This window comes from Humulus lupulus, chromosome 6 (genome assembly GCF_963169125.1).
Source record: "Humulus lupulus chromosome 6, drHumLupu1.1, whole genome shotgun sequence".
Lineage (NCBI taxonomy): Eukaryota > Viridiplantae > Streptophyta > Magnoliopsida > Rosales > Cannabaceae > Humulus > Humulus lupulus.
In genome coordinates, this window is record NC_084798.1 from 223053388 (window position 1) to 223074141 (window position 20754).

The window sequence follows — 20754 nt, forward strand, 5'->3', positions numbered from 1 at the left end:
ACCGTTCAATATTTTCTTACCAAATTTTACAGTGGAATAATAGGTTATGCCAGAAATATGTCCACAAAATTTTAGAAAAAACTGGGTTCATTTGCCCTATACAGTGGCTGTCCAAACTTGGTTCCGAAAATAAGAATACGAAAAAACAGTTTTTTTACCTAATCTTTGAAATAGCATAACTTACTCATTTCTAAACATTTTTTTGTGTTTCAAAAGCTCAATTTTATGTACTCAATCTCAACAACATCACAGTACAATTAATTTTTACAAAACCAATATACAGTGGCTGCTTGACCCCTTGGAAGTCACAGCTCAAAACATGTTTTGTTTTAGGGTAACCTACAAAACCCTTGGGGGTTTTGGTTCCCATTTTCAAAAATCAATACACATGCATCATAAAAATTATTAAACAACTACCATAACCTTATTACATCACCAACAAGAAACTCTAAGCATTAGATATACAAAATAATGCTTAAAACTAAAAACCCTACAACAAAATCATCAAAAGTAAACTTTTTACCTCTTTGGTGTTCTTGCTTAAGGTTTGGACCTTCCTATAAGCTTTGACTCCTTCAAAACCTTTCAAAAACCCTAACAAACTTCCCCCAACAACATAGTCAATTAGCTATTTGAAACTCTATGCTTAAAACTTTACAAAAGTCTAGATTAATGAAACTTTACCTTAGGGAAAACCCTTCCTAGACCAAGACTTAGCTTCCAAGTTTCTTTGGTGTTCTTGGGGTTGCAAATGGAGAGAACACTTGAGAGAGTCTTCAAAAATCAGATGAGAGTGAATGAGGGAGGGAGAGTGGTCGGATTTGGGGGTTAGAATGGCTCACACAACTCTTCAAAATATCACAAAACACTTGAGTGCTTTTCTACCCACTTGCCCACTTGACTTCTTACACCTTTTTCACTCTCATTAAGTTTTAATGACCAAACTTACTATTAATTAATTAAATTAAATGTCTCTCATATTTAATTTAATTAACCACAAAATAAAATTTAACCTAAGGTCCATTCATGGAATAAAATTCCTCATTTCGGCAAAATTAGGCATTTACCACAAAATGCCTTAAAATTTCCATTTTCTTTTAGGTTTATTATTTTTGACCAAACTTTAACTTTTATGAATGTATTTTATGCCCAAAATATAATTGCCATGATTTTTCGTTTTATTTTCCGAGATTTTTACCCGATCAGGGTTTTTGTGTCGGTCCAGGACCGAAAGTCTTATCTTGACTTTTAAAATCACAAAATTCATATTTTGGCTAGCAATAACTCATGGAATACTTACAAACAAAATATAATATTATTTAAAATAATATTCTTAACCCGGGGGGAAAATCCCGACCCGAGTCGTTTAAAGGTACCCAAAAACGTAGGACGTTACAATAGAGCTTCTTCCAATGCATTACTCGGCAATCCCACAAAGATATTCAATGTTACATGTCCAAGACAACCACAAAGTCATGAATGTGGTTTTTATGTCTTGAAGTACATTAGAGATCTTGTACGGGCATCAAATGTAATGACTACCCTAAAAGAAAAAGTAAGTTCATTTTTTATAATTTATTTGCTATCGATAATCTATGAAATTAATTTATATTTATTAATTTACAGTTTGGTGGAAAGACGCAATATTGTGAAATTGCAGACCTCTTGCCAATCCAACACGAATGGTTAGGCAAATTGATACCATACATTTATCAGTAAGCCTATTTTTGTTTAGTTGTAAGTTTAGTCTTTTGTAAATGTATTAATGTTAAGGCTAGTTATCTTACTTAAGTACTTGTATTTTATATGTTTATGTACAACATTTTTAATTAATAAAAGTTATCATATTTTCATTCAAAAAAAATTCTTAACCAATTTCAATTGTAAAAATATATATAATTGTAATATCATATAATTAAATTGTTGAAAAATAATTAGGCCAAAAAAAATATATTAATTAGATCAATTAAATAAAATTAGGCCAATATATATATATAAAAATAGAAACCATCCATTTAAAAATAATTAGAAACATCTATTAAATAAAAAAGGAGGGCACTTTCTACTTCGGTTTTTAGGTAAAACCGAAGTAAAATGTGCACTTTCTACTTCGGTTTTACCTAAGAACCGAAGTAGAAAGTGCCCTTTTACTTCGGTTCTTAGATAAAACCGAAGTAGAAAGTACACCTTTTACTTCGGTTTTCCCTAAAAACCGAAGTAGAAAGTGCCCAGGATTCTAGCGTATATACACTTTCTACTTCGGTTATTATGTAAAAACCGAAGTAGAAAGTGGGGATTCTACTTCGGTTTTTAGCTAGTTTTTACTTCGCTCCGAACTACTGCGGTTGCGAATTTTAGCGAAAACCGAAGTAAATCAAGCTTAAAAACCGAAGTAAAAGCCCATTTTCCTTGTTGTGATTATTGGGGTTAAAATCATATCTCTGACAGCTATATCACATATGACTTTATGAAATTCATCTCAATATTGTGTAACAACAATTTTACACAATAAATGGTAATATTTGGAAGTTACAAATTTGTAACACCAAATATGTTACAATATGTGACACACTTTGTCACATTTATTTAATCTAAAACATTATATTATAATATAATATAATATTACATTATATTATAAAATAATATAACAAAATTATTATTGGAAATAATAATTTTCTAAGTTGAGTTCGAAATTTTGAGAAGGGTATTATGGTTATTTTACCCCAAGGGCTCGGGTTTGGGCTAGGGTCCGAAATTCCAGTTTTTGATTTTAAATTCCCTTAAATATATTTAAAATGTTAGTAAACCATAAACTAAGGAATATTGTCACAATATGATTATAGGGTCTAAACGCGATCAGAATTACTCACAAGGGCATAATTCACGAAAGCTAAGCATGGATGTGTACAATTTAATGACACATCTTACACAAATAATATTATGTTCTTGCAAAATGAAGAACAAAGTGTAAATATGTGCTAACAATAAAAAATACATGGTATTTAAGATGAAAGAAGATATTTGAAAAAGAAAAATCCATAAACTTTGTTGTACAAATGGGAAATCAACATACAAAATAAACACTATCTAGTTACATATTGTTTCATCATCACCTTAATAATCTTAAAAAGATTAGAAACTCATAACTAGAATAGAAAATACAAACCAAAAAATTACAAACATGACATAGGAAAATTTGGAGGAAAACCCACAAATTGTTCCTCTAAAAATACATAGAAAATTAACATCAAAGAATAAGAAGAAGAAAATGGAGAGGTCTTGAAAGTGTAGAATGTGTAGTGTAATCCCTCCCAAAATTATGCACTACACTCCCTTATTTATAGCCAAAAAAAGTAAATTAAAATAATCAATTTAAATGAATTAAATTGATTAAATTAATAATAATATGACAAATATGGGTAAATTATAAGGTGTAATGATGATTTTGGGGTAAAATGTGTAGAAAAATTTGGGTAAAAGAATTGGTATTTTTGAACATAAGGGAACAAAGGGACAAATGTGCTTTTGTTGGGCTCAAAATAAACACAAAAGGGGCTTGGTGGGTTGTGACAGGCGGCTGGGTGAAGGAGATGGCTGGCATGGTGAGGTGCTGGCGTGCGGGCTTCGGCCAGAGGCACGCTCACGAATTGGTGGAATGATTGGGCTGGAGCTGGAGAAGCTGCTTACTGGGGCTTGCTGGGCTGGTGAGGAGAGCAGGCCCATGGTGGCTGGGAAGGAGATGCATGCGGAAGTGTTGATGGCTGGCCCAGGCGTTGGGCCGGGCTGGTGGTCTTCAAAAATGCTAGCTTTTCATTTCTTTTTTCTAAAAAATGGCACTCTTTATCCTCATTTTTATTGCTTTTCAAGAGCAAATAAATTACAACAAATTCCCTATAAAACAAACATAAATGAAATTAAAACTAAATATTTTCAATAATAAAATATACAACAAAAGTTCCATGAAAATATTAATTAAAACTTAATTTACATAAACATTTAAGCTCAAAATTTTATCTTTTTACTCTTAACTTAACAATATTAATTTTAAATGATTAAACTATAACATTTTCCAATAATATAACTATAAAAATACACAAAAATCTATAAAATTAAAATAAACCTAATAAATGCAAAATTACTTAAAAACTTAATAAATCAATTAAAAACTCAAGAATTAAGCAACAATTAGCACATAAAAAGTGGTAAAATAACTCTATTTTGTAGAGTTATTAGTTATTAATATGATAATTATTATAACCTAAGGTTTAGATAGAGCCAATAAGAATATGACACTTGTCATGAGCATGGTTATTCCTAAGGTTTAGATAGAGCCAATAGGATTATGACACTTGTCATATACATAATTATTAAGGAATTATTATTTTAATGATAAAATAAGGAATTATTATTTTAATGATAAAACAAGGGAAATATAAGATTTAGTCTTCACCAGAATCTGTTAGGAGCATGACATTTGTCACAATTTTTTTTATTTGTGGATTATGTTGTTATTTAGATAATTAAATAGATTTTCCGTAAACTGTAACTTCCGACATATTTTTGACCCAGTTATATTATGAATTTCGAAAAATAGTATTTCTAGAAAGTTGTAGATAATTGAATTAGATTTCTAACGGTATAAAAGTTGGAATAAATCGGAGTTCTGCAGCTCTAGTTATATTGATTTTACTGCAGGTGAGTTTAGAGTTACGAGTTTTAGGAAGTTAGAAGTTAGGATTCTATTTGTTTTTATTATTTTTGTTTTTAATTTTAAAAATCAAGCTTTGACTCCTTAAACCTCTCTCTGAACAATTTGACCAAGTTCTAAACCTTTGACTGAAGAATATTAAAATATTTTCAATTAAAATCATTATTTTTATTCAAAGCCAAAAATAAGATTTTTATTCCTAGAACTTTATAAATAGGACTTAGCACCCAACCCTTTCACTTACTCTTCAGCTGTGATCAGACTCCAAGGTATTAGAGAGACATAAGAGTGATACTCTTGGGTTGGGAAAGAAAAAGCTTTACTATTCTTAAGCTTTACCAAACACTTGGGAAGTAAGGATTAGAGTATTTCGGTATTGGAGTTAGGCCAATCTATAAAGTCAACAAAGGTACCCTTATTCTTAAGTTCAATCCTGTTTGATTCCTTAGTTTCTTTAGTTTTCATTCAGGTTCTAACTTTTGTTATGGTTTTGTGGTTAGATTTTTAAGTTCTTTGAACTTAAGGTGTCTTTTCGGTAATATTTCTTTTGGTGGTTTAGTTCTAGTCTTTTCATCTCTTTCTTTTAAGAAATACTCATTGTTTTATTGCTGGTTTTAGGAGTATTCCAAGCCCCGCATTTGTTCTTGCATCTCGGTTTTGGTAAGGAAAATATGCTAGATCTTGTATGTTTGAATGATATGTTATGCTTTTATGTTATGTATAATATGTTATGATAAGTTTATGTTTTAATATGTTATGTTATGATTTACCCTACCTCAAATATTAGACAGGGGATGTAGATGGGTTATCATACACTACATGCGATTTACCCTATCTCAAATATTAGACAGGGGACGTAGATGTGTTATCATACACTATATGTGATCTAACATACCTCAAATATTAGACAGGGGATGTAGATAGTTTATCACATGTCATAATGACCATTATTAGTATAGTCTTATATGGAATATGTTATAATATGTTTATAGTATATGTTATAATATGTTTTTAGAATATGTTATGATATGTTTATAGCATATGTTATGATATGATTTTATGTGTATGTTTATGGTGTTAGTAGTTTTTCCTTGCTAGGCATTAGGCTCATTCCTTTATTTTTAGTGTGATGCAGGAAAGTGAATATGGAAGGCGGAAGGATTCTTGGTATCTTGGCTTGTGTGTTGAGGATGGATGGAATGTGTGGATTGCATGTCGATTGAGAATGAAGTTATTTATTTTTAGTCTTTTAAATCATGTTTTTCCGCATTTAGTTTTGTAAACAGTTTTCTTTAGTTTAAAATTATGTTTTATGATTTAAACAATGGGTACCCATGCCATGTTTTCTATTATTATGTATTTGATACAATATTTCGAGATTTAATAAAGTTATATTATTTTTTATGTATCTTTCCCAAAATAGTAGCTATGTATAGTAGATTTAATGGTCTAAGGTCTTAGAAATAGTTGGATCATTACAAGCCTACAGGTTCAGCTCTATCTCATGCAACTTACATTGATAAAGTGCTTGAACGTTTCTCAATGACAAATTCCAAGAAAGGATGTCTACCATCCCGCCATGGAATTCATCTTTTAAAAAAAAACAGTCTCCCTAGACTCCTGAAGATGAAGATGCAATGAGAAAAGTTCTTTACACATCTGCAGTTGGAAGTCTGATGTATGCTATGTTGTGTACTAGACTAGATACCTACTATGCAGTGGGAGTAGTGAGTAGGTATCAGTTAAACTCAGGACCGGAACATTGAATAACAGTTAAGCATATCCTGAAACATTTAAGACAGACTAGGGATTATATGTTAGTCTACAAGGGTGGTGTTATTCTTTCTATCCCTAATGATCTGGATACCTAGAACATAACTCGTTTCACCCAAATCTTTCATCTAGAATTGAGTGCTCAGCCAATTCTTTATATATGATAATTTCTTAACATTGTTTCCAATGAGTAAGATATCATTTACATGAAGAACCAGGAATACCACTATTTGATTTTTCCTTAATTAGTAAACACAAGACTCGTCAATATTTTGTTCAAAGCCATAGGTTTTGATTATCTCATCTTGCTTAAGTTCATAAATGGACATATTCAACTCAAATTTTTCATTCTTATCCAACTATTTTAAAACATTCGGACTTATCCATATAAATGACTTCGTTCGTCAAGCTAAAATATGTCTTTTCATATAATTTATGAACATAAATATTGGTTGATGACATATTCAACTTGAAAATTTTTCATTCTTATCTAACTATTTTAAAGAATGAGAAGCTTGCTTAAGTCCATAAATAACATATTCAACTTGAAAATTTTTCATTCTTATCCAACTATTTTAAAGCATTCTTCCATATAAATGACTTCCTTGGTCAAGCTAAAATATGTCTTTATTCATATAATTTATGAACATATATATTGGTTGATGACTTGACTACTGGACCACATCAAGTACTGGTATCTTCTAATACATGGACCAAACACAGACAATTAAAAAGGTGGGGTCTAAGCATTACGACTAATCCATATAAATGACTTCTGACATATCCATGTAAATGACTTCTTTCTAGCTAAAATATGACTTTTCATTTAATTTATGAACATAAATATTGGTTGATGACATGACTATTAGACCACATCAAGTACTAGTCGATGATGGCTAGTATCTTCTAAGCAAATTAAAAAGGTTGGGTCTAAGTAAATTAAGACTTTTTCTTTCCTCGAGTCTTCTTTCTTGGTTCAGCTAAGACTTTTCAACTGTGCAGATTACATTTCATGTCCGATCAATATGACTTGTTAGTATTTATGTGTGTGAGTGTAACTCACATTATGTTAGTGTGATATGGTGTTTATATATCACATGATGATTATTGTGCTTCTGATGTTTATTTATGTTTAGTTGAAAGTTTATGTTTTCTGGTTTGGGGAGTTATGTCCTACATAGCTCTTCTTACTGGGCGTTAGCTCACGGGTACTCTGTGTGCAGGTAAAGGCAAAGCAAAGCAGTGAGTGGTGCGGGCTCGAGGCATGGACGGAACATGTTAGAGGCTGGGCTCCAGTTATTTTATGTTTTTTTAGAAATAAATGTTATGTTTTTAAAATTTTCAGACTTGAATGGTTATTTTCTTTATGTTTTTGTTATTAAACCTAGCGTCCAACATTTTTATTTTTAAATAATGAGATCTCATTGTCTGTTTAAATTTTAAATAAATATTTTCTCTTAGTGTCTTAAAGTATTTATTGTTTATTATTTTTAAATGGACTCCCTAAGTAACGTCTCGGGAAATCGGGGCGTTACACATTGTATTAAAAACCAAGACAAAACCCACCTATATAAAGTAGTAATGATACACACACTCTTAAATTACCTATACTTTTTCATATTTTTTCTCATTCACTTTTTCTAATAATTCCTCACAAGAATGAAAATACCTTGGAATATATCTTCTAAAAATTGACCTTCCTTAGGGACAATTCAATTCACATGGATTCAGCAACTATATGTCATTGCCAATACTACAAAGAACATGTACTTGTCTATTCACTTATCATTTTGGTGCACATTTTATATATATAATATTTGGATAACTATTTCATACCGCAGTGTATATATATATATATATAATTTATTACAAGTTTACAACACAAATTAATTTAATATAGTATAGCATGTAATACTATTGACCTAAATGTGAAGTCATAGTTTAAGAATATATGAGATTTGAAAGTGAATGTATATGATCATGTTACACTCAAATTTTGAGAATAAATAAACTTTCTCGAAATGTAGGTTCGTAAAGAGTATGCTATTTTAAATCAAAAGTAATAAATTATAACCTAGCTCCAAAGATTGATGAGTTTTAATATTATGAACATAAAATAAAAGATTGAAAAAAATAAAGTTATTTAAGAGAATAAAAATAAAGCAATAATGAGTTGAAAATAAGTGTTAAAAGAAAAGATTATTAAGATACTAGAATCCACAAAATGTAAGTTTAATAATATTTATTAGTATATTGATTCCCAAGTTTTAGTGATAGTTAAAATAATTTAAACTATCATTTTCTAAATAGATTTATAATTTTAAGCACAAATTACTTATAAAAAGATAGGATTTTTCTTCACTTTTCAAAATTATAATTTCAAAACATTTAGTGTAAATCAATCTAATAAAATAACAAATAAATCAATGAACATTATTTATAAGGCAAAACATAATATTTTTGTTCTAAGCATGGATGTGTACAATTTAATGACACATCTTACACAAAGAATATTATGTTTATGCACTAATGAAGAACAAAGTGTAAATATGTTCTAACAATCTAAAATACAAGATATTTAAGATGAAAGAAATATATGAAGAAGAAAAATCCATAAACTTGTTGCATTACAAGGGAAATCAACATACAACATAAATATTACCTAGTTACAAGTTGCTTCATCATGATCTTAATAATCTTATGAAAAATATTAGAAGCACATAACTAGAGTAGAAATTACAAAATAAATGACATATATACTTGCAAAATACTCTTGAAAAACCCAAAATGGAAGAGAGGATGGTAGAGAGAAAATGGGAGAAAGGAAGATGGTAACCAAAAATTAAGCACCCCCAAATGGTCTTGAAATACCATATTTATAGCCAAAATGAGATTATTAAAATAATCAATTTAAAATTAATTAAATTGATTAGATTAATTAAATAAAATAAAAATGGTATGTAGGGGGTAATTGTAGGAGTGATGATGATTTTGGGTAAAAATTATGGGTAAAAAGTTGACATTTTGAACATAGGGGACAAATGGTACACTTTGGCAATTTTAGGCTCAAAATGGGAAAATGCAGCTATTTGGCTGCTGGTGGCAGGCGGCTGGCATGTGTTGGGCTTGTGGGCTGGGCCGAGTGGAGGAAATGGCAGCAGCTGGTGGCTGGTGGATGTCTCCGTGGGCCTGGCGCTGCTGGAAGAGAGATGGGCTTTGGATGTTAGGCTGGCCCGTTTTGATGAGCCTGCTGAACGTGAGCTAGGCAATATTGAAGGACGTTTGGCCAAGGGGCTGGTTATATGATGGAAGTGATGCTGAATGGTGGAGGAGTTTGGGACAGGTAGCGGCTGGAGAATTGAGCATGGCTGTGAGGGAGAGGCAGCGGCAAGTGATGGCAAGAGGAGCTTCATTGGGCTGGGGTTGCTTATGGGCCTTTGAACAAATGCCAAAATTTCTTACTTTTTCTACAAAAATGCCACTTTTATTTCCTTTTCTCTTCTTTTTCAAGCATAAAAAAATTGCAAAGTACATCCTACAAAATAAGTAAATATTAAATTAGAATCAAATATTTTCAATTATAAAATAACTCATATTGATTCCATGAAAATACTAATTGAAATTTAATTTACTTTGGCAATTAAGTTCAATAAAATCACATTTTTTTACTTATAATCTAACAACACAAATTTCAAATAATTAAACTACAACATATTATAATAAAATATCTATAAAAACATATAAAAATCTAGAAAACTACAATAAGACTAATAAATTAAAAATTACATAAAAATTTAATAAGTTAATTAAAAATTCAAGAACTAAGTAACAATTAGCATATAAAATATGGTAAAATAACTCTATTTTGTAGAGTTATCACCAAGCTTCCTTTTTCCTTCAACAAAGCTACCCAACAGCCCAAACAAAGGCCAGCCCAACGCAGGCCCACTCCTTCCAGCAGCATCTTCACGCCCAAGGATCCCAGCCTTTGGCCCAAATTGCAACAGCCCATCAGCCTTCTCTTCAACCCAGCCGCCCATGTGGCACGTTTTCATTGGCCAAAAATGGGTCAAAACCCTCTTGTGTCACCAACCATGTTTTGTGGGTATTGGGCTTTGTAAATTGCTATTTTGAGCTTTAAAGATCATGTTTTTGTGGTATTTTAGAAAATGAGCATTTTGACTATACACAAAAATAGCTAGGGTAATATTAATAATAAGATTTGATTTTTCAAAATCATATTTTATTATTAATATTTCAGATTTATTTTGTAAACCCCATTTTGTTGTTTAATTTCTTTTTAGTCATTTTCTCCATCTATAAATAGGGACACTTTCGTCACATTTGGTATGTAATTTTTAGAGTAGAGAAACTATAGCAAAATTTCCACTCACTTTCTTCTCATATTTACTTCTTATAATTTTGTGAGAATCATGAGCATAATGGCCTAATCTTCCTAGGAAGGTTAGGGATGATTCCATATGCAAGTGATGTTATTTTGCTACTTTGATTTACTATGTTCGTAATGTAATATATTTGAGTTATTTATGTTCTTTCATCTCTATCTTTATTTTGTTATCTTTATTTACTTATGCTAATAGTATATAGGATTAGTCATGCTCTTTCTATGTGCTTCTAATTAGTAAAAGTAATATTGATACATAATTTTATGTCTAATCTTCTATTGCATTATTGCCCTTGGGTATTTTGTCATTTTTAGATTTTTCATAAGATTAACATTGTGCTTTTAAAGTAAATAACTTTATAACTCAAATGAACTTTTGTTTGAAAAACTATGGACTTTAATGTTAGATTTTCCAAGTAAATGTTGGGATGTGAACTATTTACTTGTGTATTTTTGTAAATCAAGTAGCCAAGTAACTAAACAAGCATATGGATGAATCTTGAAACCTTTCATTTTCTCAAACTCTTGATTACATCTTACATTTATTTCACTTATCTCATTTCATCACTTTATCAAAAATACAATACCAAAATCTCAAACCTCTTTCCATTTACAATTTTATTTACTTCTTATTACTAACTTTTTGTGTTATTTTCTACTAACCTTTTGATTTTAGGTTACCTCCTTGTGGATTGACTGCCCGATCATACTACAACTACCGCTTAGTGTAGTCACATTTTGGGCGTTAAACAGATACACTTGGGTTGGGAAAGAAAAAGCTTTACTATTCTTAAGCTTTACCAAACACTTGGGAAGTAAGGATTAGAGTATTTCAGTATTGAAGTTAGGCCATCTATAAGGCCAACAAAGGTACCCATATTCTTAAGTTCAATCTTGTTTGATTCCTTAGTTTCTTTAGTTTTCATTCAGGTTCTAACTTTTGTTATGATTTTGTGGTTAGATTTTTAAGTTCTTTGAACTTAAGGTGTCTTTTCGGTAATATTTCTCTTGGTGGTTTAGTTCTAGTCTTTTCATCTCTTTCTTTTAAGAAATACTCACTATTCTATTGCTGGTTTTAGGAGTATTCCAAGCCCCGCATTTGTTCTCGCGTCCCGGTTTTGGTAAGGAAAATATGCTAGATCTTGTATGTTTGAATGATATGTTATGTTATGTATAATATGTTATGATAAGTTTATGTTTTAATATGTTATGTTATGATTTACCCTACCTCAAATATTAGATAGGGGACGTAGATGTGTTATCATACACTACATATGATTTACCCTACCTTAAATATTAGACAGGGGACGTAGATGTGTTATCATACATTATATGTGATCTAACATACCTCAAATATTAGACATGGGACGTAGATGATTTATTACATGTCATAATGACCATTATTAGTATAGTCTTATATGGAATATGTTATAATATGTTTATAGTATATATTATAATATGTTTTTAGTATATGTTATGATATGTTTATAGCATATGTTATGATATGATTTATGTGTATGTTTATGGTGTTAGTAGTTTTTCCTTGCTGGGCATTAGGCTCATTCCTTTATTTTTAGTGTGATGCAGGAAAATGAATACGGAAGGCGGAAGGATTCTTGGTAGCTTGGCTTGTGTGTTGAGGGTGGATGAAATGTGTGGACTGCGTGTCGATTGAGGATGAAGTTATTTATTTTTAGTCTTTTAAATCATGTTTTTCCGCATTTAGTTTTGTAAAAAAATTTCTTTAGTATAAAATTATGTTTTATGTTTTAAACAATGGGTACCCATGCCATGTTTTCTATTATTATGTATTTGATACAATATTTCGAGATTTAATAAAGTTATATTATTTCTTATGTATCTTTCCCAAAATAGTAGCTATGTATAGTAGATCTAATGGTCCAAGGTCTTAGAAATAGTTGGGTCATTACAAGCCTACAAGGTTCAAAACACCACCCTTGTAGACTAACATATAATCCCTAGTCTGTCTTAAATATTTCAGGATATGTTTAACTGTTATTCAATGTTTCGGTCCTGAGTTTAACTGATACCTACTCACTACTCCCACTGCATAGCAGGTATCTGGTCTAGTACACAACATAGCATACATCAGACTTCCAACTGCAGATGCGTAAAGAACTTTTCTCATTGCATCTTCATCTTCAGGAGTCTAGGGAGACTGTTTTTTTTTAAAAGATGAATTCCACGGCGGGATGGTAGACGTCCTTTCTTGGAATTTGTCATTGAGAAACGTTCAAGCACTTTATCAATGTAAGTTGCTTGAGATAGAGCCGAGAGTTTATTCTTTCTATCCCTAATGATCTGGATACCTAGAACATAACTCGCTTCACTCAAATCCTTCATTTAGAATTGAGTGCTCAGCCAATTCTTCACATATGATAATTTCTTAACATTGTTTCCAATGAGTAAGATGTCATTTACATGAAGAACCAGAAATACCACTATTTGATTTTCCCTTAATTAGTAAACACAAGGCTCATCAATATTTTGTTCAAAGCCATAGGTTTTGATTATCTCATCAAACCTAAGATTCCAAGAACGAGAAGCTTGCTTAAGTCTATAAATGGACTTATTCAACTTGCAAATTTTTCATTCTTATCCAACTATTTTAAAGCATTCTGATTGATCCATATAAATGACTTGTTCATCAAGCTAAAATATGTCTTTTCATATAATTTATGAACATAAATATTGATTGATGACTTGACTACTGGACCACATCAAGTACTAGTCGATGATACATGGACCAAACACAGACAATTAAAAAGGTAGGGTCTAAGCAAATTAAGACTTTTTGTTTCCTCGAGTCTTCTTTCTTAGTTCAGCTAAGACTTTTCAACTGTGGATGTTTCCTCGATTCTTCTATATTTGCTACAAGTCTTTTTTTTTTCTTTTTCTTTTTTCCCTAAATTAATTTCATGTATCTTTGAAATATTATATATATTCTCACTAAAACACACATATACTCACACAAATATACCTTCCTAGTTTCTCATTGATGAAAAAATAATTAACACTTTCCTTGTCGATCTCTCTGGGAAATATAAAAAACGCTCGATCTCTTTTGGTAAGTAACACATAGACTCATACTATATCTTGCTGTTTCTTGGAAATAATTTTATCCCTCTATATTTATTTTTGATGTTTTTCTTCTCAATGTATAGTTTATTTTATACTTATGAGAAAGTAGAGTATTTATTTTAAATTTCTACACAGAATCATTCAATTCATTTCTAGATATAATTTATTATTTTGAGCTACAAGGCAAAGTAACAAGTAATATTTTGTTGTTACTAAAAGTAATATTTAGTCACACAAAATATATATTGTGACTATAAAGTTGTCATTGAATGTTACCTTTATTTGTATAAGGGACGATGAATTATTCAAAATTTATAAAAAATTTGTACACTATCATTAAAAATTTGATCCATATGTGAAATAGTAAATAAATATATTGTATATTATTATATAAAAAAATTAAGATTATAACTAGAAGCACGAAAAGTGTATCAATATGTCTCTTTCTTGGAACATACTATAGAAGTATCCTCTGATATTAGCACTCTATCATACTTTCCTTGATGATGTCCATAAATTATTTTTTACTCTTTTTATATGAGTACTCGAAATCAAGTTTTAAATTATATATTTGCAAGTTATAAAATATATATACAAGTGAATTTAGTAATTACTTCATGCTTTTAGATATTATATATTAATATATCTCGCGTAAATACATATTTGGTATTTTGTGTATTATCAAAATACAGAATTGGTATCTTATATTTTCGGTAATACTCATTCAGTATCTTATAATTTAAAATTGTACATATTTGGTTCTTGGACTCAGATGCGATCAATAAAATTTTATAAATATGACTAATAAATTGTTCTAAGTTATATGTAATTGAATAATTAAATTTGAATTTGAAATCCATATAATTGAGGATAGTTTGTTCGTATTGATAAAATTTCATTAATAAAATTTGTTTAAGGTACCAAATATATAAAATTTCAAATTACAAAAGTACCAGATAAACAATATTATTAGTAACATGAGTTACTAAGTAACAGTATACAAAATAGTTGTTTAATTACCCTTATACCTTTTAGTTTAATTACCTTTTATAGTATTTTTTTTAAGTTATATATTCAAACTGAAGTTTAATTCACCATTGAAGTACTATACATGCGTATTTTTTTTTATTAAATGTGATACCAGATAACAGATAAGTGATCAATAAAGAAGAAAGAGGCACTGATGATGAGTCTGCCGAACTACTACTACTACTTGTTTGTAAATGTTCTTATGATTGGATCATCATTAATGACAATAATGTCCACACTAGCTTCAACCATTGCAAAACACGATTATTGCCAAGACAAGTGTGGAGATGTAGATATTCCATACCCTTTCGGAATTGGACCATCCGAATGTTTTCTTGACGAACGATTCGAAATCTCCTGCGACTACAGCTCTTCCACGCCTGTTCTCAAACACACTCAGCTACAGGTACTTAATATTTCATTAAAACCTGATTATCGTGGTTATTATTCCGATTATTACGATTCCCAATGGATTGTGGTGAGAAACCCCATTAGTTTCTTCGATTGCGGAAAAAAGACAAGGCAAAGATCAGCAAATTTAACAGGAACCCCGTTTTACTATTCGCGTGGCAATGTATTCATTGCAGTAAGTTGTGGTGCCCTGGCCAAGTTCGTAACAAAGTCAGGCAACATGCTCTTCGAGAATGGATGCTCATCCAATAGTACAACAACTACATCAACTAGTCATAATATTATTGATTTTAGTAATTGCGATGGCGTTGAATGTTGTACTACTTCCGTCGTCTTCCCTTCGGATGTTGTGAGCGACAGCTTCGAAATCTCCATGGATAATGATTCTTCTGGTACTCCTGCAAATCATAGCCAATGCAAATATGCATTCTTGATAGATTATGATGAAATTGATAAACATAAAACATTTCGTGATCTGGATTATGTTCCCGTCCGACTAAGTTGGTCCCTTAACAGTACGTATTTCGATGTATTTAAAACACCTGCTATGCCATTGCCAACCATAACTAGCAATTTCCGTTGTTGGACTTCGACGGAGGACTATGGTAATTTATTAGAATCCTCTTCAGATCGGATAGATCATTGTTCGTGCAAGTATGGACTTCGAGGGAATCCCTATCTGGTGGGTGGGTGTAATCAAGGTAAACCTCTCCCACAAATATTAATTCTAATTATATATATATATATATATAATAGAATCAAGTAATCCATTAGTTTTATAGAATTTATCAAAATTATATATATATATTAGATTTATATTATTATCTTATAAATTTCAAATAAATAAACAATATTATATATATATAAAAAAAATAGCATAAATCTATTAAATAAAAAATTAAAACAAAACATTATTTATGATTTTTTTTAATATATAAATATAATATAATAATATTTTTAAACATTAATGATAATTTTTAGTTAGTTTTAAAGATATATTTTGTTAAATATTTAAAGTATTTAGTTAAAGTTAAAAAAATATACTGTTAAAGCAAAAAATTTCTGCACTTTTTATATAAAAAGATTTATAAGTTCCTCATATATTAGCTACCTTTATTTTATGACACAAATTGTATATTAAAGGTTGTTCATAAATGCAATTAGCAGTTAGGACTTATTATTAGTTACAGTAATCTTTTTTTATAATGTATATATATGATAATAAATAAATAATAAATTTTATATTAACTAAAAAAAATTATGTGCTATTTAATTCTCAGATATTAATGAATGCATTGAGTACAAATCGGCATGCCCTGAAGGCTCTACTTGCGTGAACACTTTCGGGGACTATCACTGTAGTTATAAACGCATGGCTATCTTTATAGGTATGTCTTTATATCCAATGCATATATATATATATATTTATATTTATAATTTTGTTTGTGTGTATGTGTGATTATCTATTCATCATAAAATAATATTTTGTAGTAATTAATTAATGTAAAACATAGTAAAATTTCATAATAGTAGTGCATCTAGGAATTCATTCCACCAAAAATAAAATTCAATAATAATATATATTGGAAATATATAATATAATGGAACAAAAATTTGTATATATATATATAAATTCAATAATAAAATAATGTAATTGGGATAACTATTCTACTATTAGAACTCATCTATCCACCTACTCTCATTTTAAAAAAAAATCTTATACTTTCACTCACAACAAATCTTGTGAGTAAAAGAGCTTCATTATATTATATTTTAATTTTTTTTATTAATATTTGAATAAAACTAGAAGTGAAAATATCTTTTAAATTTATCAATTCTTAAGAAATTATAGCACATCTCCAAAAGAAATAATCACATCTTAACTGATAGGTACCTACGATTACCAAAAAAGCGTAACAAGATGTATTTTCGATGCAAAAGAAAAAAAAAACTTAACTGTTTGCACCAAAACTACCCTAAAGTTTGAGATTTGTACGCATCATAGACTCAATCTTTTTTTTAGGGGATACCAGAAATTAGTATAATAGTAATTTCGTCACTCTTAGTCTATTGATATCCATTAGTTAGGTGGTGACTAGGATGACATGTGTCACTACCTAGTTGGACCATCTCAAGAGTTGCTCAGAATTTGCTCCATAGTCCAAGTCAGAAAAAAAAATACCTCAAGAATGAGTTTCCATATCTAGGTTTTGGGGGAAAAAGTTCAAAAATAATAAGTTAACAAGAATGAGTCTACAAACCGATAAACCCAGTCTCGCCGTCTATCTGCCGCCAGAGCCGAGATCGGACCTCCGACGATTTCGTCTTCAACTCCCCGCCGATCTCGCAGAAGCCTCAAGCCCAGGCATTGTCCTTCGACTCATCTTTATAAATTTATTTTCAAATAAGGGAAATATTGTTAAAAATTACCTATAAAGTTTTGAAATTGGAATAATTGGAATTTTGTCACTTTTTTACTCGAACATTACGACAATAAAATAGAGACATTTAATTTGCATCCCTTTTTAAGTGACACAATAGAAATTTCACGTCACTCTACAAAGCAATGTGTGTATGTGGGTCATCTCATAGAGTAAACTTGTTGATATGAATGAAGATTAAATAAACAAAAATACAAAGTAATGCGTGTAGAAAGTATCACATATTTCATATTTCTATAAATGTATGTTTATTTATTAATACATGTTAAACAGGTGTAGGAGCTGGGTTTCCTGCTGCAGCATTAATTCTAGTTTTTGGCATGTGGAGATTACACAATTTCAGAAAGAAAAGAAAAACAGTTCAACAGAAGAAAGCATTTTTCAAAGGTCTTTTGTTGGAACAACAAATGCAAACAAGTGAAAACAATGTTGAACAAACCAAGTTGTTTGATTTAAAAGACTTAGAGAAGGCAACTAATCATTTTAGTATGGATAGAATTCTTGGCCAAGGAGGTCAAGGAACTGTGTACAAAGGAATGTTGGAAGATGGAAAGATTGTTGCTATAAAGAAGTCTAAAATAATTGATGAAGCCAAACTTTCTCAATTCATTAATGAGGTTGTCATTCTTACGCAAATTAATCATAGAAATGTTGTTAAGCTATTGGGATGTTGTTTGGAGACAGATCTTCCACTTCTAGTTTATGAATTTGTCCCAAACGGAACACTTTCTGAGTATATTCATGATAAAAATGCAGAGTTTCCTTTTACATGGAGTATGCGATTACGAATTGCAACTGAGGTTGCGGGAGCTCTCTCATACTTACACTCAGCAGCTTCTTTTCCAATTTATCATCGAGATGTTAAGTCTACAAACATACTCCTTGATGAAAAATTGAGAGCAAAAGTTGCAGACTTTGGTACATCAAGAACTATTTCCTTAGAGCAAACTCACTTGACCACTTTAGTTTATGGCACATTTGGTTATCTAGATCCAGAATATTTTCAATCAAGCCAATTTACAGATAAGAGTGATGTTTATAGTTTTGGAGTGATTCTTGTTGAGCTCTTGACTGGACAAAAAGCAATATCTGCAGCAAGATCAGAGGAAGGAAGAAGCTTGGCGACATATTTTATAATGACAATGGAGGAAAATAGCAATAGTCTGTTCGACATTCTTGATGGTCAAGTTCTCAAAGAAGCGCCAAAAGAAGAGATCATAGTTGTTGCTGATCTTGCACAGAGATGCTTACATTTGAGCGGAAGGAATCGACCTACCATGAAAGAAGTAGCAAAGGAGCTAGAAAGGATACAAGTCATTGATAATAAAGATTCAAAGGGCAGTCGACATAATTATGAAGAGTTAGCGTATGCACAACCTGAAGTTATAGACTACTCTTGGAATGCTTTCACGTCATCAACTTTTGATAGTAATGCTACTAGCTCCTCGATGCATCAAGAATTACCATTATTATAAGGTATCCTTTTCACTTATATTTTGTTTTTCAAATTTGGATAGTTAAAAAAACAATAATATATATTTGACTGTTGAATTATAATTTGGAATACTTTATAGGTTATTGCAGTAGCATAATAATAATTTCTAGAGGTGACTAATTAATAAAGTAATTTGAATGTGTATATATATGTACTGTTTAATTGATTATAAAGCCAATTGGTTTCTACTTGGGGACGATCTAGTGTTGGGAATGCTTAAGTTTATTATTATAAGTTTAATTGGACAAATAAAAGAATTTAAAAATATTTGGCCGAAGCCTTACAGCCTCTCGTTTCTTTGTTTCGTGCAGCTCTCAGCTCTCATTCTCACGCACCCCACTGGTACAGTCTCTCTCTCATTCAGGATTTTAGAGTAAATTATATGTTATAGTTTTGTATTTTAGAGTTTATAGTGTATGCATAAATTAAATACAGTAATTAGTTCAAAATGGACTTTATTGTATGGAGTTATCAACTTTGGCTGATATTGTTGTCATTTTGCAGAAATATATATATTGCTTTTGGATTGAAGTTGGTTCTGATGAGTTGGACTTTATTGTATGGAGTTATCAACTTTTTATTTCATGAGACTTTGTTATGAACATTATTTTATATGGACTTTATTATATATGTACGAGACTTTGAATATTTTAGACTTGTAGACTTTTATAAGTGTGAGATTGTAGATAATTTAGACTTGTAATCTTTAGATTTTGGATGAAGACTTTATTATACCTCTGACTGTTGCAGTAGTTGACCGAAGAGCAGAACAAGTTCCACTTATACAATTGAGACAGAAACTGGTTACCCTATTAAAACATTCCTATATAATCACTACAATTTTATTCGTACAAAATATCAAAGAAGAAGACAAAAACCAAAGAAAATAAACCATTTCTACAACCAAAAGATGAAAGACATAAACTTTGTAGATTGAAACAAAACAGTACTAAAAAGAAAAATCTCAGAGCAAAGGAATTTAGTTGATATCGAAAAGTTTAAGGTTTTTAACATAAAAGAAAGGTTTCAAAAGATAAAAATGATCAGTGAAGAAATCAACATTTTCATTCTCATCTGAATTAGTATTTTGTATCTCTAACAATCAAAAAGGACAATTTTTTTTATATATATATTTAAGTCTGTTTCTGGCATTTTTTTATATATACCTCTGACTGACTGTTGTAGTAGTTGACCAAAGAGCAGAACAAGTTCCACTTATATAATTGAGACAGAAACTGGTTACTCTATTAAAACATTCCTATATAATCACTACAATTTTATTCGTACAAAATATATCAAAGATGAAGAAGACAAAAATCAAAGAAAATAAACCATTTCTACAACCGAAAGATAAAAGACATAACCAATGACGAAAATGAAACTATTTGTA

The 20754-nt window shown here is 30.2% G+C and overlaps 2 protein-coding genes across 2 annotated transcripts; both read left to right on the plus strand.

Moving 5' to 3' along the window:
* The first annotated feature begins 15444 nt into the window (after positions 1-15444).
* LOC133786209 (wall-associated receptor kinase 5-like) lies at positions 15445-17820 on the plus strand. The gene is made up of 3 exons (XM_062225411.1): positions 15445-16129; positions 16709-16816; positions 17702-17820. Exons 1-3 carry the CDS (start codon positions 15649-15651, stop codon positions 17818-17820), a joined length of 708 nt encoding a protein of 235 aa, XP_062081395.1. The 5' UTR covers positions 15445-15648.
* A 326-nt stretch (positions 17821-18146) lies between these two features.
* Positions 18147-19344, plus strand: LOC133786210 (wall-associated receptor kinase-like 1). The gene has a single exon (XM_062225412.1). The coding sequence runs from the start codon at positions 18190-18192 to the stop codon at positions 19342-19344; it is 1155 nt and encodes a 384-aa protein (XP_062081396.1). The 5' UTR covers positions 18147-18189.
* The last annotated feature ends 1410 nt before the right edge of the window (positions 19345-20754 follow it).

What these genes read in the sequence shown, in the direction of transcription:
- LOC133786209 (XM_062225411.1), top strand. Translation starts at nt 15,649, where the DNA reads ATGCTCTTCGAGAATGGATGCTCATCCAATAGTACAACAACTACATCA. An exon ending in GGTGGGTGGGTGTAATCAAG is followed by an intron (nt 16,130 to 16,708) that starts GTAAACCTCTCC and finishes TTTAATTCTCAG; the next exon opens with ATATTAATGAATGCATTGAG. An exon ending in ACGCATGGCTATCTTTATAG is followed by an intron (nt 16,817 to 17,701) that starts GTATGTCTTTAT and finishes CGATAAACCCAG; the next exon opens with TCTCGCCGTCTATCTGCCGC.
- LOC133786210 (XM_062225412.1), top strand. Translation starts at nt 18,190, where the DNA reads ATGTGGAGATTACACAATTTCAGAAAGAAAAGAAAAACAGTTCAACAG.